General features: G+C 34.8%; 1 protein-coding gene and 1 pseudogene across 6 annotated transcripts; one reads left to right on the top strand and one right to left on the bottom strand.

Annotated features, from left to right (window-relative positions):
- The first annotated feature begins 2,135 nt into the window (after window positions 1-2,135).
- LOC111405104 (protein FAR1-RELATED SEQUENCE 4-like) lies at window positions 2,136-7,344 on the top strand. 6 transcript variants are annotated; one of them, XM_023033828.1, is made up of 5 exons: window positions 2,136-2,388; window positions 2,505-4,772; window positions 4,918-4,974; window positions 6,064-6,169; window positions 6,914-7,344. In XM_023033828.1, the coding sequence occupies exons 2-4, from the start codon at window positions 2,658-2,660 to the stop codon at window positions 6,076-6,078; spliced, it is 2,187 nt and encodes a 728-aa protein (XP_022889596.1). In that variant the 5' UTR covers window positions 2,136-2,388; window positions 2,505-2,657; the 3' UTR covers window positions 6,079-6,169; window positions 6,914-7,344. The 6 variants fall into 6 exon arrangements, with proteins under 6 accessions (XP_022889596.1, XP_022889592.1, XP_022889594.1 ...); XM_023033824.1 differs by having other exon boundaries at window positions 5,978-6,169; XM_023033826.1 differs by having other exon boundaries at window positions 4,915-4,974; window positions 6,919-7,344.
- Window positions 7,345-8,926: 1,582 nt separating this feature from the next.
- LOC111405047 overlaps window positions 8,927-9,700 on the bottom strand; it is an 11,975-nt pseudogene continuing 11,201 nt past the window's right edge.

The raw sequence follows: 9,700 nt of genomic DNA, 5'->3' as shown, positions 1-9,700 counted from the left end.
CTTTGATTTAACGATGCATTTTAACGGGGAGTAGATGTAGGGACATTTTGCGCAATAAAAAACAAAGGTCGGGGTGAAATTGCCAAAAAATGAAAGGTATGGACGTTTTTCACAAAAATCTTAAAAGGTAGGAACGTTTTGTACCAATTACCCTTATTTTTAGCGAGATTCAATTCTTCGATGAGAACAAACACGCGCAATGAAAATATTACCATATCGTTTTAACTAGGCATTTGTATTATTTTTTCAAAAAGAAACGATCAACCAACAATTTTCAACTCATCACAAGGTTAACTGTCCCAAATTATTGGGGAGGAGCAACATGATAGACATGATTAGACTTTTTTTGCCATCTGGCACATGTTCATTATACCAACATAGATATTCAGGAGCAGATCTAGACCCTTTAGGTTAGGGGGTCACAATCAAGCTTTCAAACGGTGGGTAAATCGTAAATGATAACGGCAGTCTGTAATCGACAGATTGAGAGAGAAAAACAAAGGCATAAAATTGAGTTTGAAGTTATTGGTTGCATAATATATTTATATTATAGGTTTTAAACTTTGATATTCTAAATTAAAAAATATAAAATAAGAAGCAGCAAAAAAAGAAAGAAGACAGAAATTGGGAGGTCAATTGACCCTATAAGACCCCGGGTCTGTGGATATTGTGCATAAAAGAGTTAAAGAAAATTTTACATATTAATGAGGTGTCGAACAAATTGAAAGTTTTTTTTTACAATCATGCTACGCATTCAAGGTCAAATCAAGATCGAACATGTTTTAACGCATAGTTGGACAGTTTGAAAAATTAAAACAAAAATACCTAATCATTTCTGATATATCGATTTGTTTCTTCACTCCCCTATTTTTAAGCCTAATTAAGTGGCCTTATTCTTCTTCTATTTGATTGAAGAGATTTTGGTTCAATCATTTCTCACCATATCATATGTTCGTAAATTAATATGTTAAGTGGTGATATATATATATAAAATACGATATGAATCGATGCTTTGGGCTGTTCGGGCCATGGATAATCTCAACGTATTGAGCTTGATCTGGCCCATTCACTGCCAAGTAACATAGACGACCACGCCATATTGCTCTATAGAAATTTCTCTCGTTTATATTTTCTTTGATCTTCGCCATTTTGCAATCTCAAGGTTAATTCGCTTTTCAATTTTAATACATCAATTGTGTTTCTTGAAACCTAAAAAATGAAAGGTATGGACGTTTTTCACAAAAATCTTAAAAGGTAGGAACGTTTTGTACCAATTACCCTTATTTTTAACGAGATTCAATTCTTCGATGAGAACAAACACGCGCAATGAAAATATTACCATATCGTTTTAACTAGGCATTTGTATTATTTTTTCAAAAAGAAAAGATCAACCAACAATTTTCAACTCATCACAAGGTTAACTGTCCCAAATTATTGGGAAGGAGCAACATGATAGACATGATTAGACTTTTTTTGCCATCTGGTACATGTTCATTATACCAACATAGATATTCAGGAGCAGATCTAGACCCTTTAGGTTAGGGGGTCACAATCAAGCTTTCAAACGGTGGGTAAATCGTAAATGATAATGGCAGTCTGTAATCGACAGATTGAGAGAGAAAAACAAAGGCATAAAATTGAGTTTGAAGTTATTGGTTGCATAATATATTTATATTATAGGTTTTAAACTTTGATATTCTAAATTAAAAAATATAAAATAAGAAGCAGCAAAAAAAGAAAGAAGACAGAAATTGGGAGGTCAATTGACCCTATAAGACCCCGGGTCATCCCCTGTGGATATTGTGCATAAAAGAGTTAAAGAAAATTTTACATATTAATGAGGTGTCGAACAAATTGAAAGTTTTTTTTTACAATCATGCTACGTATTCAAGGTCAAATCAAGATCGAACATGTTTTAACGCATAGTTGGACAGTTTGAAAAATTAAAACAAAAATACCTAATCATTTCTGATATATCGATTTGTTTCTTCACTCCCCTATTTTTAAGCCTAATTAAGTGGCCTTATTCTTCTTCTATTTGATTGAAGAGATTTTGGTTCAATCATTTCTCACCATATCATATGTTCGTAAATTAATATGTTAAGTGGTGATATATATATATAAAATACGATATGAATCGATGCTTTGGGCTGTTCGGGCCATGGATAATCTCAACGTATTGAGCTTGATCTGGCCCATTCACTGCCAAGTAACATAGACGACCACGCCATATTGCTCTATAGAAATTTCTCTCGTTTATATTTTCTTTGATCTTCGCCATTTTGCAATCTCAAGGTTAATTCGCTTTTCAATTTTAATACATCAATTGTGTTTCTTGAAACCCTTTTCACCTGAAGCTGGGTACCCAAAGGAAAACCTGCAATTAAGGTACAATCCCTATTTTAATTTTTTAATTTTATTTTTTTTTAGTTTTCTAGTTCTGGGTTTCCAATATTTTAGCTTAATTTTGGTCCTTTACTTAATTTTTTAAATTTTAAATGTAGGTGCTGTTATGGGAAATTGCTGAAGTATAAATGTTTTACAATCTTCTCCCTGTACTGAAATTACAAAACAAGGTAGCCGTATAAATGAAAAGTCTTTAGTGCAAGTATTTGATTCCTTTTTTCCTGAAGTTTAGTGAATTTCCCGCCTGCAAAATGGAGTCCAATGCTATCGTCACAGTCGCAAACCCGAATTTAGAACCTCGAGATGATATGGAATTTGACACACATGAGGCTGCTTATGAATTCTATAAAGAATACGCTAAATCTGCTGGTTTTGGCACTGCCAAATTGAGCAGTCGCCGTTCTCGAGCTTCAAAGGAATTTATTGATGCGAAATTTTCATGCATAAGGTATGGTAACAAGCAACAATCTGATGATGCCATAAATCCTAGGCCGTCTCCTAAGATAGGTTGTAAAGCTAGTATGCATGTGAAGCGAAGGCCGAATGAGAAATGGTATGTTCATAGTTTTGTTAAGGAGCACAACCACGAGCTTTTACCTGCTCAAGCACACTTTTTTAGAAGCCATAGAAATGCTGATCCTGATAACAGTGATGCTAAAGTTCGGAAGAGGAAAATGTTTGCTGCAGGGTCAAAACAATATGGTGCTTATCATTTTCCAGTTCTTTCTTCAGAGAATATTGTCCGGAATCAGCATGATAGGGGGCGGTATTTGAGTTTGGAAGACGGGGGTGCACAAGTTGTACTGGAGTTTTTAGCGCACATGCAGGAAGAGAATCCAAAATTCTTTTATGCTTTGGACTTCAATGAAGAGCATCGGCTGAGAAATGTGTTTTGGGTTGATGACAAAGGCATTGAGGAGTATGCATATTTTGGTGATGTGGTATCATTTGACATGACATATTTCACAAACAAGTTTAAAATTCCATTGGTCCTCTTTATTGGAGTGAACCATCATATTCAACCCACGCTGCTCGGTTGTGCATTCATTGCAGATCAAACTGTGCATACTTTTGTTTGGTTGATGCAAACATGGCGTTTGGCAATGGGGAAAGAAAGTCCTAGAATCATACTTACTGACCAAAATGATGCCATCAAGGCAGCTGTTCCAGTTGTCTTTCCCGACACTCATCATTTTTTCCACCTGTGGAATGTACTGGAAAAGATCCCCACTCATCATTTTTTCCACCTGTGGAATGTACTGGAAAAGATCCCTAGGCATCTTGATTATCAGAGCCCGTGGCACGATACATTCATGAAAAAACTTCGTAAATGCATATATAGGTCATGGACTGAAGAATTATTTGAAAAAAGATGGCGGAAATTGCTCCAGAGATTTAGGCTAAGAGAAGACCGGTGGATGCAATCCTTGTACGAAGACCGCAAGCTCTGGGTGCCTACATTTATGAAGGGCATGTCTTTTGCTGGATTGTATGTAGCTACGAGATCAGAAAGTCTGAACTCTTTCTTTGACAAATATATCAACAGGGAAACTTCTCTCAAGGATTTGATAGGACAATACAAATTAATCCTTGAAGACATGTATGAAGAGGAGGCCAAAGCAAATTTTGATGCCTGGCATGAAACACCCGAGCTGAAGTCCCCTTCGCCTTTTGAGAAACAAATGTTTCTTGTATATACTCATGAAATATTCAAAAAGTTTCAAATCGAGGTACTGGGAGCTGCCGCATGCCATCTGAAAAAAGAAAAACAAGACGGGTCAACTGTAATGTATGGGGTTAAAGACTTCGAAGATAATCAGGATTTTATTGTGGAATGGAATGAACTAGAATCAGATATATATTGTTCATGTCTTTCATTTGAATATAAAGGTTATCTTTGTAGACATGCCATTGTGGTTCTTCAAATGTCTGGCGTATTCAGTATACCGTTTAAGTACATACTGCAACGGTGGACTAATGCTGCCACTAGTAGGCTTGCTATAAGCGAAAAATTGGATGAGGTACAATCTAAAGTCCGTCGTTACAATGATCTATGCCAACGAGCTATAATATTAGGTGAAGAAGGGTCACTGTCTCAGGATAGTTACGGTATTGCTGTTGCTGCCATCGAAGAGGCTCTGCTACAATGTGAAAACGTGAGTAACCCTTCTAAAAATAATTTGAGACTGAACATATCGGCAACTCTTCCCATTCAAGGTGTTGTGGGAGTAAACCAAGGTAGCACTATCACAAGTGGAGAGCAAATGCCTAATGATGATGTGATCCGGACAAACAAGGGTTCCAAGAGAATAGATTCTGGAAAGGAATTGGTCAATAATGATGGAAATGCAAACAAGAAAGGAAAGGTTGGTTTCTTTGTTTATTTACGGGCTTTTTTTTTTTCAATAATGATGAAATGCAAACAAGAAAGGAAAGGTTGGTTTCTTTGTTTATTTACGGGCTTTTTTTTTTTAAAGAACAATTTATTGAATGCCATCATTTGTACAGCAGGGGCCAATGGAGACACAAATTGTAAATGTTGGGTCTCAAGGCGTTTTTCAGCCAATGGTTTGTCTCTTCGCATTCTAGCCATACTTTAAGTTAAACTATAAATTATTTTAGTTTTAATTGATAGGACATTTATAGGATTACTTGCATTTACAATCACCTTTTCTGTTTTCACCTGAAAAATTAAAGCTTCTATTGTTATTTTCCGGAGTCAATTATTAAATAAATCCATCAAAATCTTCTGACTCTAGCTTGAGTAGAGACGGATTACCTTATGGATCCAACCATGCCAATTTATGTTAGTATCATGTTATCATTAGACATTTGTTCTACTATAAACCAAAATTTCTTAAAATTACTACCATAAGTTAGTCTCCTGCTAGGAGAACATAAATTTCATAAAAACTCCAGTATGCAATGGATGCATGTTTTTTAATGCTATAGATGCAAATGGGAGAAACATATATTTCATAAACTCCCACCAGTGTGTGTGTGTGGGTGGGTGGGCTATAGATGCATATACGTGCATGTATTCCTGTAGATTTTGCTTGTGTCATGTGTGAAGTTAAATGGGAAAATTGCACTATTAGTCCCCCAACCTATTCTGCATTAGTAAGTTGGTCCAACCTTCCATTCTCATTGCACAATTAGTCCCACATGACAAATCATCCGAATGTCAGTTAAATCTTTATGTTATCTTCTCCAACTTTGTGAAGTTACATTTTTTCTTCTTAACTTGGGAATTGGGATGGAATTGAAAATTTGAGGGTGTCGAGTTTCACTGAAGATCACATTTTGATATAACGAAGATTTTGGTTGTTCCCATCATTGAGGACTTACTGCACAAATATAATGGAAGCTAGAGAACAACCTTGCTTCATTTTAAACGTTGGAAATCAACTTACTACTTGAGCAATAGATTGGAGACCATTGGTGCATTTTTCCCATGTTTAAAAAGAAATGTGAATTTTTTGGTCATGAATTGGAAATTGGACATGATTATCTCGATGAGTAAGTTACGATGCGTGCAGTACGTATCAAGTTTTAACTTTCATTCATGTAGGATGTGTCTGGTAGCCTAGATTATCCTACATTGTACCCAAGGTTTCTTACGACATTGTTACGGGGTGGTGATATGTCCAAGAGAAGTGTGGAAATGCTTGACGAGATGTTGGAGGAACAAAGCTGAACGTGCCATTATTGATGGATCTTGGACTTGCAAGGATGAGAACTTTATCCACCCAATTGGATACAGGTATTATCGTTCTTTGTTCAATTACATTTAGATGTAAAAATCAGTTTAACTGGCTTATACTGCTTAATGAGAAATTCAGCATTTAATGCTGTCCTCTTGCTTAATGAATTGAAGCCAACATTTTTTTACTTTCATGTTGTGTGCCACGATCATCAAATAGTAGCTGAATTCGGAAATCTAGTTAAAAGTTGACTTCTAATTCGGGAACATGTTTAGCTAAGCTTAAAAACACAAAATGATACTATGGTAATACTCTTTGCTGAAAGCAACGGAGTTTATGAAATCATTATTCAAAAGCAATCCTTTGTAGCATATGTCACGTATCAGTAAATGGGCTTGTTTTCTTCTACCTACTTCTTTTCTTCATCACTTTGTTTTTTTTGTACGTATTAAAAATCACTACACACCCATCTTTCTTCTCCTTTTCCTGAACTTAACATCATCTACAATAATGCATTACAAACTCTTTTTAGTGACACTATAGGCCTTTGCATCAAACAGTTTATGAGCTGGGATAGTCTTTATCCGTTCATTTCTGGTTGGAAGATCTTTTTTTCCAGGCACTCATATCTATGCAATGTAAGCAAATCAAGGACAAGGGACCTATATAAATCCTCAACTAACATTTGGATTTGAAGTGCAATGAACTTCATCTTTGTCAATAATTTTTGAAAATTTTCAGTTGGAAGATGTTAAATGCAGCCACCATAACCGCTCCCTCCCTAACTCAACTTTTTACTGCAGAATAGTTCCCGAGGTAGATGCTGGACTGCATTTGATATAATATGTTATCTGCAATTCGTTTTCTTGGGATATTGATCCACAGGAGATGACATCCATTATGTTAACCATTATATGGTTGGCATTCTTGGATTCCGGTTGTGTGGGAAGGTGGATTGTCTATGCTGGGAACTCATTCTGTCTTGGCCTTTCTACAGTCAGGATTCAGGAGTCAACTGAGCCATTTTTGCTAGTCGTATCAGGCAAATCTGAAAGACGGCACCACAGGGAGTCTATTACTGTACCTTTTTTTTTTCCTCCCTGGATAGTAGTGTAATTGTAAAACAACTGAAACAAAAGAGTTAGGCAGTTGCCAAACCCGTACGCTATATTGGATAGAATTGACAGTATAATGTACAAGATTTTAGCTTTTTTCTTCCTCCTTCCAATTCTCATTGACAATGATTTCAAGGTAGTAATTACTGTGTGCGCTGATGATTGAATGATGAATCATTTTAAAGGCTAAGGATGTTTTTGTGCAACAAGTCCTTATTTTTCATCTCTTTGGCAATTTCACCCCCACTTTCACTTTTCATTGCAGAAAATGTCCTTCCATCCACCCGCCATCAAATGCTCTGTTAACTCAACAAAAAGGCTCATAGCACAAAATGTCTCCGCTTTTCAATATTTTTGTGCAAAATGTCCATACCTTTCGTTTTACAAAGGTATGGATGTTTTACGTGACTTAGTTTTAAAAGTAGGGATGTTTTTCGCAAAGTATATTAAAAGATAGGATTGTTACATGTAAAACGTATTAATAGGTTTGGATGGTTATCACGAGTTCAATTTCATGTTAAAAAAAAAAAAAAAAAGAGGTCCAGTTCATCTTCTCCATTCATAAATGACGGACCATTCATCATTAAAATTTGATGGGTTATTTATAGTATCACATGTGCTATCGTTCTTGTTATTTTACCCTTATTTGCACCCTTAATAAACTTAAATGAGAATGTACATCTCTAGCTTATCAACCACATATTTAATCTTTTCATCTACCGTTCCAAATTTTATGAGTAATCCAATATTACAGTAGTCATTATTCTTCTCAATGTGAAATACAATATTTTATATGCTATTTCTTATTTATTAAATGGAATAATTGTATAGATTATTTTTATATTACTTTTAATTTTGAACAATTAACTTTAAAAGTGGGAAGAAGGCCAATGGAAAAATTGAGTAAGACTATATTACCCTTAATTTTTTAAAAGAAAAATTACATCTTTTGTTGAGTTGACTAAGTGTCTGACTATGGGTGGATAGAATGACATTTTCCACAATGAAAAATGAAATTGCCAAAAAATAATAATAATAATAATAATAATAATAATAATAATAAATAAATAAAATCTATGATTTTTATACTAATTAGCTTTTGTTGAGTTAACGGAGCATTTGACGATCAGTGGATGAAATTGTTAAAAAACTAAAGGTAGGAATGTTTTGCACAAAAATATTGAAAAGTGAGACTTTTTGTGTTAATTAGCCTATTTTATATGTGGTTTTATTTGTTTAAATCTTCAGTTTAGATTTCTTCAGTTTTGGTGCAAGTTTGTGGAATGAGAAGGGAGAATGAAAACAAAGCTCCTCGCCCCCCTCACTGGGCAACTTCTCATGAGTAGTTTTAAAGGGATTTACATAACCAAGAAATCATTAATATTACAAGATTAGAGCTTCGTATTCTTCTTGAATACTGTCTAGTATGATTATATTCTCTCTATCAAAACAAGTCACTATTCTTTAATTTCAAAGAATTGGAAGGAAGAATGAAAGGTTACATCTTCTTTACACCTTATAATTTTGTATATGGTTAGTTAGTACCAAACGCCGTGAAACTAACTCAACTATATTTTCATCTTGATTATAAAGAATTGGAAATACATGCTATCAAGATGATGATTTACGTACAGATTTTATAAATGAGAGAGGGCAATCCTTGAACTTAATTGATTTGATCGAAACAAACTATGCCTCAGCAAACAATCCTTTCACCAGGAGATTTGATGTATCATATAATGGATACACATGATAGGAAATGACTGATTTCCCATTTCCATATAAGTTTTTCAGTCTTTACATAATTCATAGCTTAGAATTAATATATAATTAATATGAAAAGATAAGTTTTCCTATACAAATACAAACTGACCCTCTATGCTCCAGCTGCTCTTCCCAATCTCTCTCTCAATATTTTCATTCCCATGAACCTGCATTTGTACAAGTCAAAAATTTTACTTATTTTGCTAAATATAATTTTCAAAGTTACTTTTTCTGTAAAGAAAACTTGCTTTTCCAAGAAAACAACTTTGAAGCACTTATTTTAGCATAGTGAAAAAAGAATATTGTGATCTTACCTGCCCATCATCATCATTGTGGCTTGAGGATTAGTCCCGGGCGATTTCGTTAACGTTGAACCATCAATAACACGGAGCCTCTCAACTCGAAGAACCAGATAATCGGGTCCCACCACCTTGCCCACATGGCATCCTCCATGGTAGTGCCAAATTGGGTTAACAGTTTACTTACAAAACTGTTCCAAGGATTCTGTATCATTGGTATCCTTAGGTACAAGATTAACATTAGCCTGAACACTCATGTTCAGCAGCTTCTCGACCATTTCGCCGTCACATTCCATGTAGTTCTTGAAATGTTTTGATCTCGATATCTTTATTATAAACTGAATCCAAGGAAACATAGATGAAATCATAGAATCGCAGATTACATCATAAACCCTAAATCACAACATCAAGG

The sequence above is a fragment of the Olea europaea genome, chromosome 12 (assembly GCF_002742605.1).
Source record: "Olea europaea var. sylvestris chromosome 12, O_europaea_v1, whole genome shotgun sequence".
Taxonomy (NCBI): Eukaryota; Viridiplantae; Streptophyta; class Magnoliopsida; order Lamiales; family Oleaceae; genus Olea; species Olea europaea.
This window is presented reverse-complemented; position numbering and strand designations above follow the sequence as displayed.

Bases quoted from the DNA above. Each gene is read 5' to 3' on its own strand.
- LOC111405104 (XM_023033823.1), top strand. From the start codon at position 2,658: ATGGAGTCCAATGCTATCGTCACAGTCGCAAACCCGAATTTAGAACCT. The intron at 4,773-4,914 runs GTTGGTTTCTTT...TCATTTGTACAG, and splicing joins ATGCAAACAAGAAAGGAAAG to CAGGGGCCAATGGAGACACA. The intron at 4,975-5,977 runs GTTTGTCTCTTC...TCATTCATGTAG, and splicing joins AAGGCGTTTTTCAGCCAATG to GATGTGTCTGGTAGCCTAGA.